The 20,966-nt window shown below is 60.3% G+C and overlaps 1 protein-coding gene and 1 long non-coding RNA gene across 5 annotated transcripts; one reads left to right on the forward strand and one right to left on the reverse strand.

Moving 5' to 3' along the window:
- Positions 1-361: 361 nt before the first annotated feature.
- On the forward strand, positions 362-16,579 carry LOC116666893 (translation initiation factor IF-2-like). 4 transcript variants are annotated; one of them, XR_004323700.1, is made up of 2 exons: positions 362-1,320; positions 13,654-14,846. XR_004323700.1 is itself a non-coding variant. In XM_032490612.1 (2 exons), the coding sequence occupies exons 1-2, from the start codon at positions 485-487 to the stop codon at positions 16,493-16,495; spliced, it is 978 nt and encodes a 325-aa protein (XP_032346503.1). In that variant the 5' UTR covers positions 362-484; the 3' UTR covers positions 16,496-16,579. The 4 variants fall into 4 exon arrangements, 1 of the variants encoding a protein (XP_032346503.1); XR_004323699.1 differs by lacking the exon at positions 13,654-14,846 and adding an exon at positions 6,157-7,702; XR_004323701.1 differs by lacking the exon at positions 13,654-14,846 and adding an exon at positions 1,500-2,455.
- LOC116666894 lies at positions 11,660-15,707 on the reverse strand. Its single transcript, XR_004323702.1, has 2 exons — positions 14,525-15,707; positions 11,660-13,800 (listed from the first exon to the last, which is right to left on the reverse strand). It is a non-coding gene; the product is annotated as an uncharacterized LOC116666894 (long non-coding RNA).
- Positions 16,580-20,966: the final 4,387 nt, after the last annotated feature.

A 20,966-nucleotide genomic window follows, 5' to 3' on the forward strand; every position in this document is an offset into this window, starting at 1 on the left:
CTCCACACGGATGGAGGGGTCAGGCCTCAGTCCTGGAGGCCCGGCCTGATGGGGCCTGGGGGCTGGTGCAGGTGAAGGAGGGGCCCTGGCCGCGGGCAGCGTGGACGCCTGAGGGCAGGGCACCCCGACCAGGCTGCATGCTTGCTGGTGGCTGTGTCTTCCGCAGCATGGCCAGAAAAGGCCCCAAGTCTCTCTGTGGCACTGTGGACCCCCAGAGACGGCAGGGCCAGGTTGCTGGTGCCCAGCGGGCGGCAGGGGCCCCAGAGCTAGGCTGGCCCGTCCCATGAGCCTCCCTCCGGGGCGGGAGCCCTGCCGGCACCTTCACCTGGGCTCTGATGGCGGCTCCCACCCGCCTCCCGGGGCCAGGCGGCTCTGGTGGCCACTCTGAGGACCGCCCTCTGCGTGCAGCTCGTGCCTGTGCCAGGAGGGCCTGGGCTCTGCAAGCCCTCCTGCCCACGGCCCTCACTGGGCTCAGTTTCTGCCAATGGCTGCAGCTCACCCTGCCCCTGCCACACAACAGTCCCCGGGGTCCCAGCGGCCCAGGCACACCTGGGGCGAGGCTGGCGGCCCATTCCTCCAAGGGACACCCCCTTCCTCTCCCAACATCCCCCCCCGGCCAGTGAACCCCCAGCAACTTCCCCCATGGCACAGGCGCCACGCGGGGCCTGCCCTCCTCCGCCCCTCCCTCCCACACTGCCCTGAGCGCCCGCGGGCCCAGCCCTCCGCCGGGCGCCCGGCAGCTCCCCTCGGGCCGGTCTCCGGGAGGGCGTTCCTTCTGAGGCACTGTGAGCTTCTCTCCCTGCCCTGTCGGGCGGGGCTGGCGGGCCCGCCAGGCGGAGGTCGCCCACAGTGGGCGGTCACCGAGGGGGGCCTCTCCCAGGGGATGGCGTTTGGCTGGGGCCCCCACCCCTGCTGCTCCAGGACCAGCCCTGTCGGTGCCTCTTGGACCCCTGGCCCCCAGACTCCGCTCTTTGTTGAACTCGAGCGTCTCCCCTGGAAGCCAGGGCCTCCCAGGCCCCGTCTCTCCCAGGCTCCCACAGTCTCGGCCTCCGTGGGGCGGAGCCCCGCTGCTCCTCCAGCAGGAGCCCAAACAGGGCTTTCTGGTCTTAACTCCCGCGTTCCCACACGCACGCACATGCATACTCCGTGCACACGCCCCCCGCGCACACACACACATGCACGTGCGCTCACTCACATCTGTCAACATGCCATCCTGTGGCTTCTGAGAAGTCCAGTCACAGAACTGGAGACCGTAAACGTGAAGAACAGACCTCTGTGCTGTCCCAGGACAGGGCGCTGGAATGGACCCCGTCGGAACTGGTGAGGGCAGAGGCCTGGGGGCTCTGGTGGGCAGGGGCCGCTGGGAGAGGGGAGGTGGGGCAGCGGCCTGTGTGGGGGCACCGCGGCCCTGAGACGGGGGGTTCCCAGGAAAGCTGGGGGTAGTCCTTGCTGTCAGCTCCCTGAAGGCACTCCCCTCATCCTCACTCACCAGTGTAAAGGAGAGGAAACTGAGGCCCAGGGACGGAGGATGGCCACGCTCCCGCCCGGCCGGGGCTGGACCCTCCAGCGGCCCCTCCGTGGCTGTCTCCAAGGAGCCAGGTGCACATTCTTCCCCACAGAAAGGCTTACTCGCCTGCAGAGACAGCGCCGAGACCTCAGGTGGTGGTGGTGAGGTGACTGTCCTGGCCAGGGGCTGGTCCTCCCCCAGGTCCAGGCACAGCAACCAATGGGCCAAAGTCAGGGCTCAGCGGGGCACATTCCTGCCCACCCAGCTCTGCCTCTTGGGACAGGAGGGCCCAGGCTGCTTCACAGCCGCTATCTGGGGAGAGGCCGAGGAGATGCAGGGAGAAGGGGGCTTGGGGAGGGGAGAGGAGCTGGCAGGGACTCCAGGTCTGGGGTGGTGTGAGGGCATGAACCCTCTCAGTGGCTCCCAGGGGACCCGTCCTGGCCCCCACTCTCCCTTCACCGAAGGCCTCCCTGGAAACCTCACATACCCACTTCGGACCCAAGGGAGGGCTGGGGGCTCCCCTCGCACCGCCCCTAACTTTCAGAACTTCCAGTGGTCCAGGGCCCATAGGGGAGGCTGAATGGGCCAGGAAAACTGGGCTGGGGTTTGGGGAGCAACTGGGTACAGGGAGAGGCCTACGGAAGGAGCTGGCTGAGCTCCCTGCCAGGCCCCAGCCAGGTCGTGAGCTGGGCGGCAGTCTCCTGCTCAAGGTCACAGCCTGCATGTGGACGCTGGGTGGACACTGGGGCTGCCATCTGGCCCACCCACTCAGGAGCTCCCCAGCAGAGGGGCCGCCTACTGCGAGGAGCCCAGCGCCGGGGTAGGACTTGCCTCCCCAACCCCCTGAGCACACCTGTGCGTGCCCCAGCATCCCGGGGCACCTGGGACATGCACTCACCTGCCTTGGGCACGTCGGCTGGGTCAGCATAGCTCCGAACGGGAACGTTTCAAAGATGGCTGATTATAGACAGCTTAAAGAGGGGGTCCACACGGCAGGATGCTGCCCCATACACGTGTCACACAGAGGCTGGGGCGGGGGACACCCACCATGCAGGCCATGCCCCCCTGGGGCTGCAGCCCAGCATCCCCACCCACGGTGCGGCCACCCCAACCCACCTGACCCCACCTGACCCCACCAGTCCTCACCTGTCCTCATGGAGGCCCAGGTGGGCCCCCCTTTCAGCCGCTGACTGGCCCTGCATGGAGACGGGCCTTCACTGTCACGAGGGTCACAGGCCTGTCGGAGCCTCCTGCAGGTTGGTCTGAGCACATGGGGGCTGGACTCTGGGGAGAGACGAGCCTCCCACGGCCTCCCCCTCCTCCCGCCCCCCCAACACGCTCCCGTCCCCATTTCTCCCCCAGATGGAGATGCCTTTTTGTGCTTTCACGCTTTCTATAACCAGCAGCTTTTACAATACTTTATTTCATTAAAAATTGTAATTTAGTTAAAACACAGAAAGCATAAGACAAGGCCCTGAGTTCCCAGGGGAGCTTTGGGCCCAGACAGCTGGGGGGGCCTCCCTGCTGGGCAGGGCTGGGGGGCTGGGGGACCTCGGAGGGAGGGGCGCCCCCGAGGAGGGCAGTTAGTGGTGCCTGTCCCAGCACAACACCAGGCTCCGGCTCCTGGGGGTGCTCTGCTGTGTGGGAAGCGGGGTGGGGTGGGGGACAGCCTTGTTACCCAGGTTGTGCCCCCGGTTTTCACTGGTTCTCCCAGCACAGAGCCATCGCTTAAGCTGCATTTTAATTAGGAATTTGACCGGTGATTTTTTTTCCTGCCTCTGCCAGAGTAGCCATTAGCCTTCTCCCAAAGACAAGGGGGCCCTTCCCGGGGACCCAGGACCCCAGACCTCCCCCGCCCTGCACTGCCCTCCCCTTCTCCAGGGTCTGAGGAGTCTCTGGGAGCCTGTCCTGCCCGGGGCCAATGGGGCTCAGCACAGAGCAGTCACTCTTAGTCCCTCGGGGGCTGGAGGAGGCCTCCTCTGCCTCCTCGGGCAGCCCCGCCCAGCCCAGCCTCTCAGGCTCACGGCTCAGCCCCAGCTCCACGTTTCTGGACCCTAGGATCCACCTGATAGCACAGGCCAGCTGGGGTCAGGTGGCCCCATAGAACCGGCTTTTCCAGCCACCCTGCTAAGATGACCTCACCCAGGCCCTGGCCGCAGGGTGTGCTGGGTGTGTAGTCATGGCGGGGTGCGGGGGGGGCTGCGGGGGGGCCCACAGGGAGGGGGCAGGGCCGCCAAGGAGAAGGAAGGTCAGGGGCGGGCTTCTCGTCTGAGGTCAGTGTTAGAACAGGAGGTGGGTCCTGGGATGGTCAGGACAGAGGAGGGGCAGGGGGGCGGGGGACACCCCAGACCTGGGCTCTGCTGGATCCCGAGCTCCCACACACTCACCATGACTCACACCCGCCTTCATGCTCACACTCACTACTTACCGCACACACCCCCACCTGTGCCAGGCCCACCTAGATCTGCCCAAGGCCTGAGGAGCCAGCCAGGTGGCCTCCACCCAGGAGCCCTGGGGGAGGCGGGTAGACCTCTGGGCCACTGGGTCACTCTGAGGGCCCGCCTGACAGCACCGCCCCTGAGAGACCGCCCAGGGCCACAGACCCTCCGGACCCTTCCCGCTGACTGCTGACCTGACTGCTGACCAGCAGGTTCAAAGCCGGAGGCAGGAAGACCTCCCAGGAAGTCCCAGCCCTGAGGGGTCCCCATCCATTTGACCCCCTCCCCCAGCAGCTCTTCTGGGCCCCCTGTCCTGACACGTGGCTGTGACCTGCAGTGACCACTGAGGGCCTAGTCAGGGTGGTCCTGGGCACCCAGCCTTGGCCCTCCCCCACCCCCCCCGCCCCTCCCCTCCCCCTCCCCCAGCTCCTCCAAGGCACTTCCTCTGGTCTCTCCCGCTGTGAGTCAGCAAGTCCGTCAGTCTGGGAGCCCTCCCACGGCCTCCTTGCTTCCTGAACACTCTGCACCTGAGGCTTCCTCAGCGTCTGATTAAGTGTGGGGCCCTGCCCACCCCCACCTCCACCCCCAACCCAACCAGGCTTCTTCCTGGGGGCAGAGGGGCAGGATGGAGTGGCCCAGAGCTGGCCCTCGGGATCCCACCTTCTGCCCACCCTCGCTTTGCTGCCTGGGCTCCCGGACCGACTAGAACCTGGACCCTGTCCTCCTGACCAGAAAGTACCTTCCTGAGGCTCCACCCCCTGTGAGCCCACCAAGCTGGCAGCCGGAGGGGTCCAGAGCGGAGGGGATGGAGGCAGGAGGGGCTGGGAGCTGCTGGGCAGTGTTGGGCCTTGTGTCCATGGACCGCCAGCCTGCAGGGGGCAGCGCGGCCGGCCTGGTGCTGTGGTGTCTCGGCTGTCTGTCCCCTCAAGGCCGGCCTTGCCCAGGAGGGACCACCCATCACAGCAGCTCACCAACTAGGGACCTCAGCCTCGGGCCTCTCCAGGGAAACTGCTGGACCTCCTGCCACACAGCCCCTCACTGTGGGCACAGCCCCGACCCCGCTCACAGCCAGCCTCTGTCAGCAGGACTGATGCACAGCAGAGAACCCCTGACACAAACTGAAAGCAGGGCACCCGCCTCCGCCTGGGGCCCCTGGAGCCAGGATTCTTTCCCTATGTCCCCCGGGCCCGCCCACTGCTTCTGGGATTCTGGGGGGCCTTGGGCACGTCTCTGTGGGAACAGACTCCAAACCTCAGCCACTTTATCACTCGGAGGAGACCCGCTACGGCCAGTTCTGAACCTTCCCTTTCATACCGAAGTCTCCTTCTCGCCTGCTGGGCCTCCCTTTAAACACTGGGCAGGGTCTTCTGTGCTGTGCCACAGATGACACTGGGGAGGGGCCACAACTGATAATGGGGAGGGGCCGCCGATGACACTGGGGAGGGCCTGGTGTTCTGGGAGAGGAAGTGGGGGATGGAGAATTCGTGCCTCCCCTGGAGAATCCCAGGCAGTGGGGAGCCAAGCACAAAGGAGGGAGCAGTTAATTCTTCAAAAGAACGGAGGGCTGAGGCACGGAGGCGGGAGACAGAGGGGCAGGGGTGGGGGCGGCCCTGCAGCAGCAGGACAGGACGGAAGGGCCCGACGTGGCCAGCCCCTCCTGGAGCTCAGGGAGGGTAACCAGCCTTCATCATTCAGCTCAGAATCAGGAACCCCCAGACTCCGAGACACCCACACTTGCCCAGCTGAGCTTGGCAACAGCTCATAAATATTCATTTAAAAATCAAAGTCCCGTGAGAGCGCTAACTCATTGCTGATCCTTGCGAATGATTTTTGCATTAGCACAAAACAACAGCGCCACCCCCCACCAGGGCCTGAGGGAGGTCCCCTCTCCTGCCCGCCCAGGGGCACAAGTGGGCCTGGGAGAGCGCTGCTGCAAAGGGGCCCTCCGGCCCCACCTGGCTCAGGCTCCCAGAGCCACCTCTGACACCCCCGCGCATTTTATTCCATTTTTTTCTGATTTTTCCGGTGTCCTTCCATACTTTCGAAGCATTTTATTATGGACGTATCCAACCACACACAGGGCCATCACGTCCACTCCCCCACCCCATTTTCTGGTGCCAGGTCACTTGTTTTGTAAACACATCCTTCAGTGTCTCTAAAAGACCCTGAGTTCCCCACTTTTTGCTCTCTTTTCCTCTCCTCTTTTACCAGCCCCTCCTGCTGTTGGTAAGGGAGACATCTGGAAAGCAGATAAAACTCAACCTTTGGGGGCTGGTTCAGCACGTGGCTGGAACACACTCTGTAACATGTCCCAAGAGCTCGCTCTGGTTAAAAACACACGCCCACCTATACACACGGGCGTGCACCGGCACCTCCAGACGTTTCTGAGAAGATGAGTCCAGGTTAACGGAATTGCCTCAGGGCGTGTGACAGCCTGGAAGTGGTTTAGGACGTGATGTTTTGTGAGTTTTCTTCAAAAGTCGTAGATTTGTTCTGTAATAATATGAAAACGAACTTAGAATATATGGACCCAGACGAGCATGCCCACTCTCACCACCTTTATTCAAAACGGTATTGGAAATTCCAGTCGGAGACATTAGGCGAGAACAAGAAGTAAAACGGATCCAGATTAGAAAAAAAAAGAAGTAAACTGTCCCTATTTGCAGATGACATGAAACTCTACAGATTCCATCAAACAGTCATCAGAACAGGCAAACTCGGTGCAGTTGCAGGAAACAAAATCAATGCACAGCAGTCTGCTGCCTTCTGCACACTAGCAACTATCAGAGAGAGAAACAAAGAGAACAGGCCTACTTACAGCGGCACCAGAAAGAATAAAATATCTAGGAATAAGTTTAACCAACGAGGTGAGAGACATTAATACTGACAACTACAAAACATTAGTGAAAGAAATTGAAGCAGACACAAATAAATAGAAAGATATTCCGTGCTCATGGATTGGAAGAATCAATATTGCTGAAATGCCCACCCGACCCAAAGCAAGCCACAGGTTCAGGGCAGTCTCCGCCAAAATTCCAATGGCATTTTTCACAGAAGTAGGACAAATAACCCTAAGACTGTATGGAACCACCAAAAACCCAAATAGCAAAAGGAACCTTGAGGAAAAAGAGAACAAAGCCGGAGGCATCATCGCATCTCCCGACTTCAGTCTGTATTAACGTAGTGCCATGATGTGGCGTGGCTACAGGAATCAAAATGGTGTGGTGCTAGCACAAAGCCAGACACACAGATCCAGGGATGAGAAGGGAGCCCAGAAATAAGCCCACACACATACGGTCTACTAATGCACGATGAAGGAGCCAAGAACGCAGTGGGGAAGGGACGGTCTCTTCAATAAACAGTGTTGGGAAAACTGGACTGCCATGTGCCAAAGACTGAGACCAGACCCTGTCTTACAGCACACACGAAAACTAACTCAAAATGGATTAAAGACCCGAATGTAAGGCCCGAAGCCATAGATCTCCTGGAAGAAAACGTAGGCAGTATAGTTCCTGCCATCGGTTTTGGTGATGATTTTTTGGATCTGAGACCAAATGCAAAGGCAACAAAAGTGAGAATAAATAAATGGGCCTACATCAAACTAAGAAGCTGCTGCACAGCAAAGGAAACCGTGAACAAAACGGACAGGCAGCTACTGAAGGAGAGAAAACTTTTGCAAATCATGTATCTGGTAAGTGGTTAATACCCAAAATGCGTGAAGAACTCAAATACAATTCAAAAGCAAAAAAAACCAGTTGATTAAAAAGTGGGCAGAAGATCTAAACAGACATTTCTCCAAAGACGACATCCAGATGGCCAACAGGCACATACGAGCCTCACTAATCATCAGGGAAATGCAAATCAAAACCACAACAACAGATCACCTCACACCTGCCAGAGTGGCTATTAGCCAAACAAACAAGAAATAACAAGTGTTGGCGAGGATGCGGAGAAAAGGGAAGCCAACCATTGGGCACTGTTGGTGGGGGTGTAAACTGGTGCAGCCACTATGGGGAGCAGTATGGAGGTTCCTCAAAAAATTGAAAATAGACTTACCATACGATCCAGCAACGCCACTCCTGGGTATTTATCCAAAGCAAACAAAAACACTTCGCTCAAAAAGATACATGCACCCCCGGGTTCAGAGCAGCACTATTTACGACAGCCAAGACATGGAAGCAATCATGGTGTCCATGGAGGGATGACTGGAGAAAGACGCTGTGGTATATTTATACAATGGAATATTACTCAGCCATAAAAAAGAATGAAACAATGCCATTTGCAGCAACATGGATAGACCTGGAGATTGTCATTCTAAGTGAAGTGAGCCATAAAGAGAAAGACAAGTACCATATGACATCACTCATATGTGGAATCTTAAAAAAAAAAAAAAAGAAAGAAAGGAAAAGGAAGGAAAAAGAAGATACTAATGAACTTATCTACAAAACAGAAACAGACTCACAGACATAGAAAACAAACATATGGTTACCAGGGGGGAAAGGGGGTGGGAAGGAATAAATTGGAAATTCAATATTTGTAAATATTAACTACTATATATAAAATAGATAAACAAGTTTCTTCTGAACAGCACAGGGAACTTTATTCAATATATTGTAGTAACTTATAATGAGAAAGAATATGAAAAGGAATATATGTATGTGTACGTATGACTGAAACATGAGGCTGTGTACCAGAAATGGACACAGTGTAACTGACTGTACTTCAGAAGACGAGAACTGTACTTCCTTTTCTGACTGAGAAAATAATCACACACACGAAAAATCACAAAAGCAACACCAGTATCGATGCAGAGGAACCGTTCTGAGCCTTCCTTGTGTATTAATTCATGTTAACCTAAAATTAAATGTCTTAAAAAAAAAAAGAAAAAGAAGCTTTAAAAATACAGGATCAAGAGAACTAGAGGTTTTCGCCAGTTTCGTTTTTAACTGTTTCTGCCTCCAAGTTTTGCAATAGTTTCATGATCTTAATTGCTCACGTTTCCCAGAGTTCACGCGTGTGGTATGTGCTGTGCACATTGTTGTGCACAGCATTGTTGGACACTTACCTGCTTCACCTTTTCGCGCAGTAAGCCCCAAGAGCCGTGGGGACCACCTGACACACACTGGGCTGGCTAGAACTGAAAAGACAGGGGTAGTGGGTGCTAGCAGAGGTGCGGTCCTCGGAACCCTCCCCACGGCTGCTGGGAGTGCAAGATGGTGCCGCCACTTTGGAGCAGAGCCTGGCAGAGTCAGCCTGTGACCCTGTGAGTCCACTCCTGGGTACATGCCCGAGAGGAGGGAAACCTACGGAAACGTGTCAGTTTCTGGTGTTCCGTATCAGGCGTCAGTTGTGCACACACACGTAGATTCATCTTTGTGTTCTTTGTCTTCATAGGTTACTATAAGGTACTGAATATAGCGCCTTGTGCTATACAGAAGAATTTTGTCTTCTTATCTGCTTTATATATAGTAGTAGTTAGTATCTGCAATCTCGCACTCCCAATTTATCCCTTCCCACCGTGGTTTTTTTACTACGTCTCACACTGAAATTGAGCACAAATGATCAGGGCTGGGTTAGTCACAGGAGCCAAAGGGTGGAAAACCAGTTACAGGCCCACCAGTGGGTGAAGATAAACAAAACGCGGCCCGTCCGCACAGTGGGTCTTACTCAGCCATCAGAGGAATGGATTGCGCTACACGCTGCTGCACAGGTGAACCTTGAAAACGTTACGCCGAGTGAAAGAAGCCAGATGCAGAAGTCCACAAATTACACGATTCCATTCACAGGAAAAGTCCAGAAAAAGTGAATCTATAGAGACAGAAAGCAGATTAGCAGCTGCTGGGCACTTGGGCTGGGGGAGGCAGGGGACACAGTCAGGGACACGGAGTCCCTGCTTGACGTGACGACCCTGCTCCGGCGTGGACTGCGGTGACGGTTGCAGTGGCTTTACCACCAAGCTGTACGCTTCAGATGGGTGAACTGCATGGTGTGTGACTTACAGCGCAACTAAGCCCACTCGTAAGAGTTAAAAATAAGACTACGGCATCCCCAGGATTCTGAGAACAGGACGGAGGCCTTGAAGGTACATGAAGCTCACCTTGCTGTGCCCAGAGCCCCCACTGCGGGGCGGCTTCCTGCCGCTGACCCGCATCTCCGTACCAGCGGCCCAGTCCACGCAGGTCTCCGCCTCAGGGCCCTCCCCGTTCTGGCTCCGCCCTGCTCCTGGGGGCCTCACTGCTGCTGGTTTGGGGGGCTTAGTACAAAAGGTCTCGCTGACACAGTTTAGAAAATCAACTCCTGGCCTGAGCATCGCCAAGGGTCAGGCCTGAGGTGCCTGGGCCCCTGGGCCAGCTCACAGGCAGCCCACGTGGCCCCCGGGCCCTACCCTCATCCCTGCCTTGTCCCCATGCTGTCCCCACGCTGCAGTCCAGGGCCTCCCTGTTCCTCCTCAGACTTGGCCTCCACCAAGGACGAGACAGCAGCTTCCAGGAAACAAGATAATCAAGCAGGTAGAGGTGAGCCTCAGAGGAGGGTCCCCATGCACGCGGATGCGCACGGCCCCGCCCGCCAGGGGCCGTGGCCTGGCTGGTTTGGCGGAGACTGCCGGGTCCGAGGTCCCAGTCCCTCTCCCACAGGCACGTCCCCCCAAAGCCCCTGGCACCCCGACTTTGCCAGTGTTGCTTCCTGGGAAGCACACACTCAGGCGCACACCCTGCAGGCGGCGCGCACCCCTCCCAGCGCGGGGAATGGGGGCCGTCAGGGTCAAGTGCTACCACCATCCCGAGCAGCGTCTGGCAGAGCCCCGCCCGCAGGGCCCCTCCCCACCCAGCTGCGGCCGGACCCACGCGCGCAGCCCACACCTGAGGAGAAGCCAAGCGTCCAGCCGCAGGCGGCCTGGTAAACAGCTCGCAAGGCCCCGCAGTGGGGTTCAGTGTCGCCCAGGGCCTGGAGGCACACGTCTCCGTGCAGATGTAGGAGCGGGTGTGAGGTGGTGGGTGGTGGGGACGGCGGGCACCCCTAGCGGCTCGGCCAGCCCAGCCCCCAAGCCTCCAGGTCGTCCGTCCTCCGCAGCAGGACGGGGGCTCAGAGGCCTGGTCCTGGCCAAAGCCTGTGGCAGCAGTGGGCACGCGCCACCCTCAGTGTTGCAAAAAGGCAAGGAAAGGCCGTGGTTTTAATCCCAACACCGCACATCCACCATTTATTTAAAATTTTGTGTCAAATTTCCCCTTAAAATGTTTCCTTCCAGACCGTCTCCAAACCATCTGTTTTTTTGAAAAGGGCTGCATGGTTTTTCACGCCAAGAACCTTAAAGGTGTCCTCAGGTGTGGATCCACTAACGCCCTCAGGAGACCCTCCAGGGAGCGGGGCCTCTTCAGACAAAGGCAGACGTGCCTGTCAGGGGTGGTTCGCAGCCACAAGAGCACGGAGATGAATGGCACAGCCGAACTCAGGCGCAGGGAGTTCATTACACGAGCCCTCCACAGGCCGTTCAAACCCTGTTGTTTCTGAACAAATTTTAATGCATGAAAAATGTGAACGAAATGATGCTGTGCACAGAATTCCCTCAGCGGCTCTGGGTGGGTGTGTCTGTGGGTGTGTCTGTACCTCTGTGTGCACACGTGTGCATGTGTATCCGTGTGTGTGTGCATGTGTGTGTCTAGGAGTGCACACACATGCACATCCCTCTTAAAGAAAGACACCAAAGAGGCAGCTGTGATCATCTCTGTTGGGTGTGATTATGGGTAATTTTAATTTTGTTCTCTAACATTTTTTCCACATTTTCTTAATAATGTAGGATGAATGGCTGTAATTTTTATAGTCAGAGCAGAGCAAGGAAGGGGTGTGAAAACCCAGCCGGCGGGCCAGGTCTGAGCAGGGCTGGGCACCTGCATCTCCAGGAACGGACGCTGTTGTTTGCCTGCACTTGTGACCCACGGCCCCAGCCTCAGAAAAGAGGCAGCTGATGAGGGACGCCCCCTCCTCCGGCCCCCTGAACCTGGGAGGATGGGACGCTGATGGGGCCCCAGGCTCTGAACGCCGAGGCCACATGCCTGCTTCCAGGGTGGGCCCAAGGGGTCAGGAGGCTGATCGGGGTCATGCTCTGCCGCTCTCTGTACTCGGTGAGCCCAGGACTAGGAAACGACCGGGGTGGGTTACAGTCGGAACTGAGCGGGCCACCCAGAGGTACATGGAAAGGCGTCCCTGCCGGGTCCTGGCGGCTGGAGTCGGTGGAGTCTTCCCGGCCCGGCTGACTGTCCTTGGGTGCAGCAGCGGGCTGTGACGCGGCCGCTGGGCAGGCGGGGTCTCCCCTCGTCTGTCCTGTTGGCAGGGGCTTGGTGGTCACTGTGTGTGACTGTGTCGGTGGCTTCTAAAAGGTCCCAGCTGCACCCTCAGTCCAGCCCCCGCCTGCAGCACGGCCCCTCGTGCTGGGAAGACCCTCGGGGGGACGGGTTCTAGCCCCTCTACAGAGAGGCCTCAGTGCTGGGAGTCCCTTCCTGGGAGACGGGCCAGAGCAGGGGGCCTGGGGGCAGTGCAGTGTGGACCAGGCCAGCTGGACCCTCACGTGGCATAGGGGCTGCCCTGTGCCCACCTGAGCCTCCCACCTAGGGTGGGCGGGGCTAGCAAATTAAAAAATCAAAGTTAAAGCAAAGTAAAATTTGAATTTCTGATCGACAATGAATAACTGTAGTATAAAATGAATAATTGTAGTATAAGCCTGTTTCATTCATTGTTTATCTGAAATTCAAGTCTAACTGAGTAGCCTGTTAATTGCCCCCGTGCCCCTCTGCCTGCCCTTGGTCCCCACCCAGCACTGGGGCTGGCAGTCTCTTGACCCCAAGCTGCAGCTCCTGTGAACCAGATCCAGGATGGAGGACCAGCGGGCCCAGGGAGGTGGCAGCCCCGAGGGGTGGGCTGGGGTGTCTGTGGGCTCTGCCCCTTCTCACAGCAGAATCCCCCACCTCTAGCATCACTGCTGGGCCACCTGCTGGTCAGGATTCTCCAGAGAAACAGAACCGCTGGGACGTGTGTGCGTGGAGTCGGGGGGAGTAGGGGAGAGGGAGGAAGACATTTATTTTAAGGACTTGGCTCACACTTTGTGGGGGCTCGGCAAGTCTGAAGTCTGCAGGGCAGGCCGGCGGTCGGCAGACCCAGGGAAGAGTTTATGTGTGAAGGCAGAATCCCTTCGTCCTTGGGGAATTTCAGATTTTTTCTCCTACGTCCTGCAACTGATTGGATGAGGCCCACCACAGGTTGGAGGGTGTGAAATAACAGGAAAAAATGTATACCAGCCTCTACCCCCAGTCCCTGACACAGCGCTCCTCAATCCCTTGGAACTTCCTGGGTGACAGGAGTGTCTTTTGTTCTAATGAGGTGACTCCGGGTGGGCTCCTGGGTGGGGTTGGTCACCAGAAAGACCGAGTTGTGATTAGGACCTGAAACTTTCAGCCTCACCCCAGCATGCTCTGGGAAGGCGAGAGGGGCTGGAGACTGACTTAGGGGCGAGTCATGCCTACGTGATGAAGCCGCCGTAAAAGTCTCTAAAGGTCAGGCTCTAGAGAGGCTGCAGGTTGGTGAGCACATCCACGTACTGGGAAGGTGACGCACCCCAGCTCCCCAGGGACAGGAGCTCCTGCACGCGGGACCCCCGGACCTCACCCTGTGTGCCGCATCTGGCTGTTCATCTGTGTCCTTTTCCATATAACACAGGGTCGATGGAGCTGAGCGCTTCCCTGAGCTCTGGCAGCTCTTCCAGCCGATGGCTTAGGGGTCCCCCGATGTGCAGCCAAGTCAGGCAGAAGCTGCAGGTGACTGGCGTCCGGAGTAGGGGCAGTCTCGTCGGCCCGAGCCCTCACCCTGTGGGGTCGGAGTTGGTGTCAGAGTTAAATTGCACCGTAGGACACCCAGCTGCTGTCGGAGGATTGCTGGGGGAGGAGGGGGGCCGCACGTCTGCTGTCAGAAGTGCTCTGTGTGTGAGGAGAGGAGAGATGGGAAGGGTGCATTTCCGTGTGGGGGCATTCCTCTTCCTCAAAGTCTGCTGACTGCCGAAGTTACGTCTCATCTGAAACAACACCTTCACAGCAACATCTGGACCCACGTTTGACTGAAAAGCCCAGCTGACACGTGAAGTTCACCATCACAGCAACTGGGCCCTTCCCTACTCCAGCGCCCCAACTGCACGCAACCGGGGCCTGCGTCTGAGCGGGCAAGGACCTGGGCCTCCTCCCAGCTTGCTCACAGAACCCACGCTGGAACGCCAAGCAAGCCAGGACTGGGCCCTCCACCCCCCGCCCTGCCCCTGGGCACCGCCCAGCACCCTGACCCTGGAGGGGACCCCTCCGCTCTCCTGGCCTCTCTGGTGCCGGAGTTGCGGGGCCTGAACGCCCCCAGCTTGCTGGCGCTGCTGCGCCCGGCCCGGTGTCCAAGGTGGCTGGGTTAGCTCGAACACATCCCGGTCTCCCCCATCAAAGCCAGGGTGGTGCTGTCACTTCGGAGCCCAAGAGGACTCCGTGCTAAATTAGACTCAAGAACAATTACATAACGGAACCACTTCCCTCTCCCCCAGCCGGTCGATGCTCACGTTGGACGAGGGCTGACAGTCTCCCTTCCTGCAGAAAGGCTCGCCGCGGGAGAACTGATTTCCGCTGCTGCTGCTGGGGGTTAGGTTCCTGCGCCTGGGGCTCGGGTGGGCGGGGCCGGCGGCCAGGGTGGGGGCGCCGCCGCCCTCCGGCGCTCTGGCACTGCGCCCAGGGCCCGGCCGTGCCCCCCGGATGGAGGCTCTGGGAGGGACGGAGGCCTCAGTGATCATTCATCCCTGTCGGCTGTGCACTGACATCCTGTTTGTCCTTCATCAACATTAGCTCAAGGGGGGAAGCGTGCCTGTTTAAAACGTTAACTGTAAATCCTGCATATTTAATTCTTTCATTTGCCTCTAAGGTAGACAGATTCCAATTAGCAAAGAGGAAAATCTATCTATTGGGACCAGTGTGCAGCTCCCTCAGGGATGGACCACGCCATGGGGAGCAGAGTGGTGGGGGAGAGGTGGTCGTGGGTGGGGGGAGCCCGCCCAACAGAGGCAGGCAGCCTAGTGGGAAGAGGGGCTGCCTGAGCGACCTGTCACAGGGTGCCTCTTCTTTGCCAGCCCCTCCCCGTCACGCTCCACCTCGCAGCCCCCTTCTCCCCGGGAGCTGGGCACAGGGAGGTGGCCACCTCCCTGCTCTACAAAGGGCCTCCCTGGGGCCCCCGTCTCTGCGCTCACAGCACAGCGGGCCCCTCAGAGCGCCCCAGCCTGGCCTCAGGGCGCTGCTCCCTGTCCCTGGGGGTCAGGGCCCACTGGGGGCCTCTGTGGGCTGGGGCCGGGCCTGTGCACCCCCAGGCCTGGCCCCTGCTCTGTGTCCATCCACGCGCCTGCAGGACAGGCGCCTGGCCGGGCTGCTCCTCACGGAGCCCGGCCAGGGAGGGGAGAGCAGACGCCTCAGTCACAGAGTGGCCCCAAGCCCCCACGTGCTTGCGGGGCTTCAGCAACCTCTGGGGCCCAGCCCCGCCCCTCCCCCCGACACACACCCGGGCCAACTTCAGGGCAAACGTGCGGCACTGGGATCATCTGCTTTCTGGACAGCTCCACTCCTGGGCTGGGGGTGAGCCGCCCTCACCTGCCCTATTCAGCCTGTGCCCCCTTCCCCTGCCAGTAGCAGCCTGACAGCCTGTCCCTACACTATTATCCCCCAAGGAGCCCCCCAAGGTTCTAAATAGCCCACACTGCAGACCTGCCTGGGACAGTCCCCAGTCCCCTAGCCCCCAGATCCACAGTCCCCCAGCCCCCCAGTCCTCCAGGTCCCCAGCCCCCTGAGTCCCCCAGGCCCCAGATCCCCAGGCCCCCAGTCCTCCAGTCCTCCAGTCCCCCAGCCCCCCAGTCCCCCAACCCCCAGGTCTCTAGCCCCCCAGGTTCTCAGTCCCCAGCCCCCCAAGCCTCCAATAACCCAGCCCCCAGATCCTCAGGTCCCTAGGATCCTAGTCCCCAGCCCCCTCAGCCCCCTATATCCACAGTCCCCCCAGCCCCTCAGATCCTCAGGTCCCCAGCCCCCCAGGCCCAGACTGGCACATCTCTGGGGCCTGCACCAGGCCCCGTATTTCCGAGTGCCTCTCCTCGGCTCACCTCCATGGCTCTGCTGTGTCCTCCACTAGCACCCCTGCACATACTTCCTTCTACAGGACCCCATGTCTGGGCAGGACCAAGAGGACCACGCTCTGCACCAGGCTGTGCAAACTATCCAGAAAGTCTCACTCTAGCCTCCCAAGCCAACTCCTACTCTTGCTTCAGAGTCAGCCTGGAGATGGCCTCCTCCAGGAAGCCCCTCTGATTCCCCCTGGGTGGCTGGTTCCTTCTTCGTGGCACACTTCCCCTCACAGGTCATGGGGGCAAAGCAACGCGTCTGTGGTGCAGCATCCGTCAGGCCGAGAACTGAAGCTGAGAGCGCAGGAGGCACAGATGCTCGGGGTCTACTTTGGTCCTCTGGAGCCTGGAGCCCCACAGGGGCTGGAGGAACAATGAACAAACGAAGGAGTGAATGAACACGGTGCAGGCTCTGAGGGTGCCTGGAGCATCCAGGTTTCCTGGCAAGGTGAGACTGTGCCCTGCCTTGGGCCACACAGTCCCCCAGGGAGGGACAACGGGCTCCCCACAAGGAGGTAGGCAGGCTGGGCGGGTCACTGAGCCTCTGTGGATGGTCCTGCGGCTGGAAAGGGCCACCGGGGACAGCTGTGCCCCAGCTGGCAGGCCCTGAGGATGACTGTCCTTGGTGCCACCCAGGAACCGGCCCCCACCCTGGCCCTGCCCCTCCTGGGCCCCCCACCCCAGGGCCTGCACCTAGGCAGAAACAGGGGCCACCAAAGTCCCTGGGTCTCCCAGCCAGTCCCCATCCACCCACAGACACAAAGCAGGGTGCCCCACCTCTGAAGCAGGCCTGCGGTCCCCAGGGGACAATCACAACTGTCTTTCCTCCTCTCTGGCTCCCAGGCTCCAGGACCTTCTGCACTGTGTGTGGCCCAGAAATTTACATGCAGGTGGAGGGGGTCCCCAGGAGCCTGGCACTGAGCACACCCTGGTCCCCACTGTGTTCTGAGGCCCCCATGACCTGCACCCCTATGCTGCCCACAACTCAGCCTTTGACCCCCAACGGTGGCCCAGAGCACATGGAGTCTTAAGGTCTGCAGGAGCCAAGAGCCTGAGAGACGTCCAGCCACACACAACCAGGGCCCACGGGCACGTGAGTGGAGGACAAGTGGGAGGCTGGGCAGGGACAGTGAGGGGCCAGCAGGAAGCTGCGGGCAGGGGGCTTTGAGGACCCTCCGGGCAACGGGAGGCACCAGCCACTTCCTGCTGAGAGCAGGCCTGGCCTCGCCTGCCCCATCAGCCGGTCACACCTCCTCTGAGCCAGGCCTGGGCTCAGCCCCAGTGACCGCTGCAGGCCCCCCTGCTCTTTGTCGATGGGAGTGTCCCAAGGCCCAGCGCCTCTGGCCTCCGCCAGGCAGGCGGGAGGGGTGAGCAGCCCGGCTGGCTGACACGGCATCTTGGCACTGATGGGAGTGGCTGCCATCCTGAAACCCAGACCCCAAGGTACACACACCACATAGACACCTCCGTGACACCCAGACACAGACCCAGGACTCAGACACACGCCCCACAAAGACCCACAATCACACAGGCTCACACAGACACTCCCAAACAGATCCCCACATCAACACACACAACACACCCCCACGCTCACACACGTACAGGGACACTCCTTCCTGCTGGGTGTCCCCTGCCTGCACCGGCCGCAGCCCCACCCCCACCGCCACCCCCACCCCCACAGGCAGGCGGCCCAGCAGCTGGCTGCAGTTTCCTAGGAAACGCCGTCACCAGCAAGGCATTGCAGAGTCTCAGGGGCCTCCAGCATGTGCCAGACAAGCCCCACCCTGAGCCTGCCTAGAGCCCAAGCTACAAGTGGGCGCCGGCTGGAGGCCTACGAGGGCACAGCAGGTGCCAGTTCCCGTCAGGACTGCTTCGGTTACTGCACTGGCTGCCTGCCCTCACCCAGACCCTTTGCCCCAGCCCCCTCCACCTGTCCCCTCTCCGTGGACCTGGGGCAGAATCAGTCTGAGGGAATGTCTGGTCCGGTCATGATCCGGCCCCTGAGCTCTGTAGAGAGAGCGAGGGTGGACAGGCCAGAAGGCTTCCTGGAGGAGGGGGGTCCCAGGGGTGGCAGACGGGAAGGCACATGGTTGGTCAAAGGTGGGCTGCCTGGCTCTGAGCAGCTTCACCCTGTGCTGTGACCACATAGCCCAGGACAAATCGCCCTGGAGCCCATCCCTCTGGGAGAACAATGCCCAGCGAGGCAGACACCACCCTGGAAGGTCCCACGGACACAGAGGCTCTGTAGGAACCCCCCACTCCGCCCAGACTCAGATGGCCCCTCCCCTGGGAGCCTGGCTGGCTCAGGACAAGTGGCGAGTGGGAGTGTGTGTGCCAGGGCCTGCCTTTGGGGCAGGAGGAGGGCAGGAGCGTCAGGGAGGGGCAGGCAGGCGTCAGAAGGGCCGCCTGTGAGAGGCCGGGGCAGGGGCAGGGGCAGCAGCCCCCTGGCCTTCCCACTGGGGAGTCGCCAGCACACCCTGCCCCACAGGCCCAGAGTCTGACCCCACGGGGAGGGGTGGCAGCCACCCCCGAAGGGACGGGGTTGCTCGGCGGCTGAGCCCCTGGGGCGCAGGTCAACATGCAAGTCACAGCCCGACTGACCCAGCTGCTCCTTGGGCTCCGGACAGGCTGCCCGGCCTCCCCACTCCCACACCAGCACCCGCTCGGAGGAGCGGCTCGGGAAAGACTCCTGCCTTGGCCCACCAGCCAATCCTGCCTGGGCCTCCAGGGAAGGAGGGCTCGACAGGCCATGGTGGCTGGGGGACAGGGTGCCTGTCTGAGCTTAGGGACTCGGGGGAGGAAGGGGGTCAAAACAAGTCGGGGAGAAAATGGGGTGGGGGCGGGGCAGGCGAGCAAGAGGCCAGTTGGACGCTGCGCTGAGCCAGAGAGGGCTGGGGTTGGGGGCCCGGGTGGAGACCCCGAGCGCCTGCTCTGCAGGGCTCATCCTTGCACGGCACTCAAGAGTCGGCACAGCCCGGTTCATCCCAGGCGCCCTGCACACAAGGGCGCAGGAGGAGCCGTGAGGACACGGTGGGGACGGAGGTGACGGCGGTGCCCTGGCCGCGCCCTGGGAGCGGCAGGGGGGCTGTCCTGAGGCCTCTCCCAGCGCTGGGGCAGCAGCCCTCCGTCTCTAAGGTCATTAAAATGCAGCCATGTGCCTGCTGTGAGAATGGGCGCTAATTACGCTCCCGCGTGAAGCCTGAGCAACTTCTCCTAATTAACCCATTTTCTGTCTGTGTGAGGTAACCGAGTCCGCCCTGAGCTGGCCGGGCTACTTGTGAGGACGGAGATTCCAAAAACCACGTAAATTAGGTTTTGAAAACACGTTTTCTACTCCTGTTGGCGTATGTTCTCCTGATGCACCAGCTTCGGGTGTTTCTTCCCTCGAGCAGGTCCGTGAACTCCGACGGGGAAATGACGTTTTACTCTCACTGAGTTCTAACTGAGCTGGAGCGTCTGTGGCCCTGGATTCCTGCCTCCACCAGGAAGACGGTGCGTCCACCCTCACCACAACCTCCAACCACGCGGCTGAGAAACCCACAAAATCCACAGGGCGCAGCACACCCCCAGCACAACGGTGACTGGACATGAGCCCTCGGGGAGGCTCGGTTTAGATGAGGTCATGAGGGTGAGACCCCAGGATGGGATCGGTGTCCTCCCAGAGGAGACCAGGCTCTCCCCCTCAGCCGCACAGAGAGAAAGAGCCAGGAGGGGCCTCGCCGAGCACTGGGCCAGCCGGCACCTGGCCTTGGACTTCCAGCCTCCACACAGTGAGGAAAACGTGTCCTGGTACTCTGTACTACCGCCTGAGCTGATCGAGGCTCCCCACCCCCACCCCACCCCCACCCCAGACCCCTGCACCCCACCCCCCAACCCCACCCCATCCCATCCCCACCCTGTCCCCACCCACACCCCCAGGAGGGGCCTGCCCACTGGCTTAGGCCTCAGCCTCAGTTTCCTCCTCTGAAAAATGAGGACTCTGAACCCTGACTCCTGCTTCCGGCTCCTTTAGCCCCACCCCCAGGCCTGGCCCCCCGCCCCCAGCCGCAGTGGGAAGGAAGGGAGCCCTCTTGCTCTGCCTCTCTCCACGCCCCGCCAGTCTGTAAATCTCAGGGTCAGTGGCGCTGGCCGCCTGCCCCAGGCCTCTGATCTGGAGGTGAAAGGCAACGCTAGCGGCAGGCGGAGCTAAAAATAAATCGGCCGGCACTGCCAGGATGCCTCCGAGGGCGGGGCAGGAAGGGAGGCCGGCCCTGGTCACTGCGTGGCTGGCTAGACCCAAGGCCCCACAAGGCCGCCCCAGGGGGGCTGTGCCTCCAACCTGAGAAGCTGGGCCAGAAGCTTCCCTGGGGTTCTGAGCGTCCTGGAGAGCCACGAGACACTGAGCTCGCCCCAGCAGACCAGGGCCACTCTCAGGCCAGGGATGGGGCTCCCTCCCGGCCAGCAGGGCGCCCAGGCCCTACCTGGTTTCCCCTCCTCCCTGCCTCCTCCACGGTCATTTCTTAACTCGGCCGATGATGGCCAGGGATGATGGCCAGGCAGAAGCCAGCTCCCTTCTCTGTGGGAGCCTATGGATGTGGGACGTGGGACGGGGGACGGGGTGGGGGGACAGAGCCCAACAGAGGCTGCCTTCAGCCCCAGTCCCAGACCACTGACAGATCCTCCCGGAGATGCCCCAGGCCCAGGGTGGGAAGGGGGCAGGGTGGGGTCCCAGGACACGCAGCCTGGGAAGGGGAATTGGGCAGAGCTGCCCAGGCGGCCTGAGGCCAGGAAGGCAGGGCACGCACGGGCTAAGGACCGAGGAGTCCCCGGGGTCGGGGCCAGGACGTTTCTCTTTTCTTTTCAGCTTTAC

This window comes from Camelus ferus, chromosome 11, assembly GCF_009834535.1.
Source record: "Camelus ferus isolate YT-003-E chromosome 11, BCGSAC_Cfer_1.0, whole genome shotgun sequence".
In the NCBI taxonomy this organism is placed as follows: domain Eukaryota; kingdom Metazoa; phylum Chordata; class Mammalia; order Artiodactyla; family Camelidae; genus Camelus; species Camelus ferus.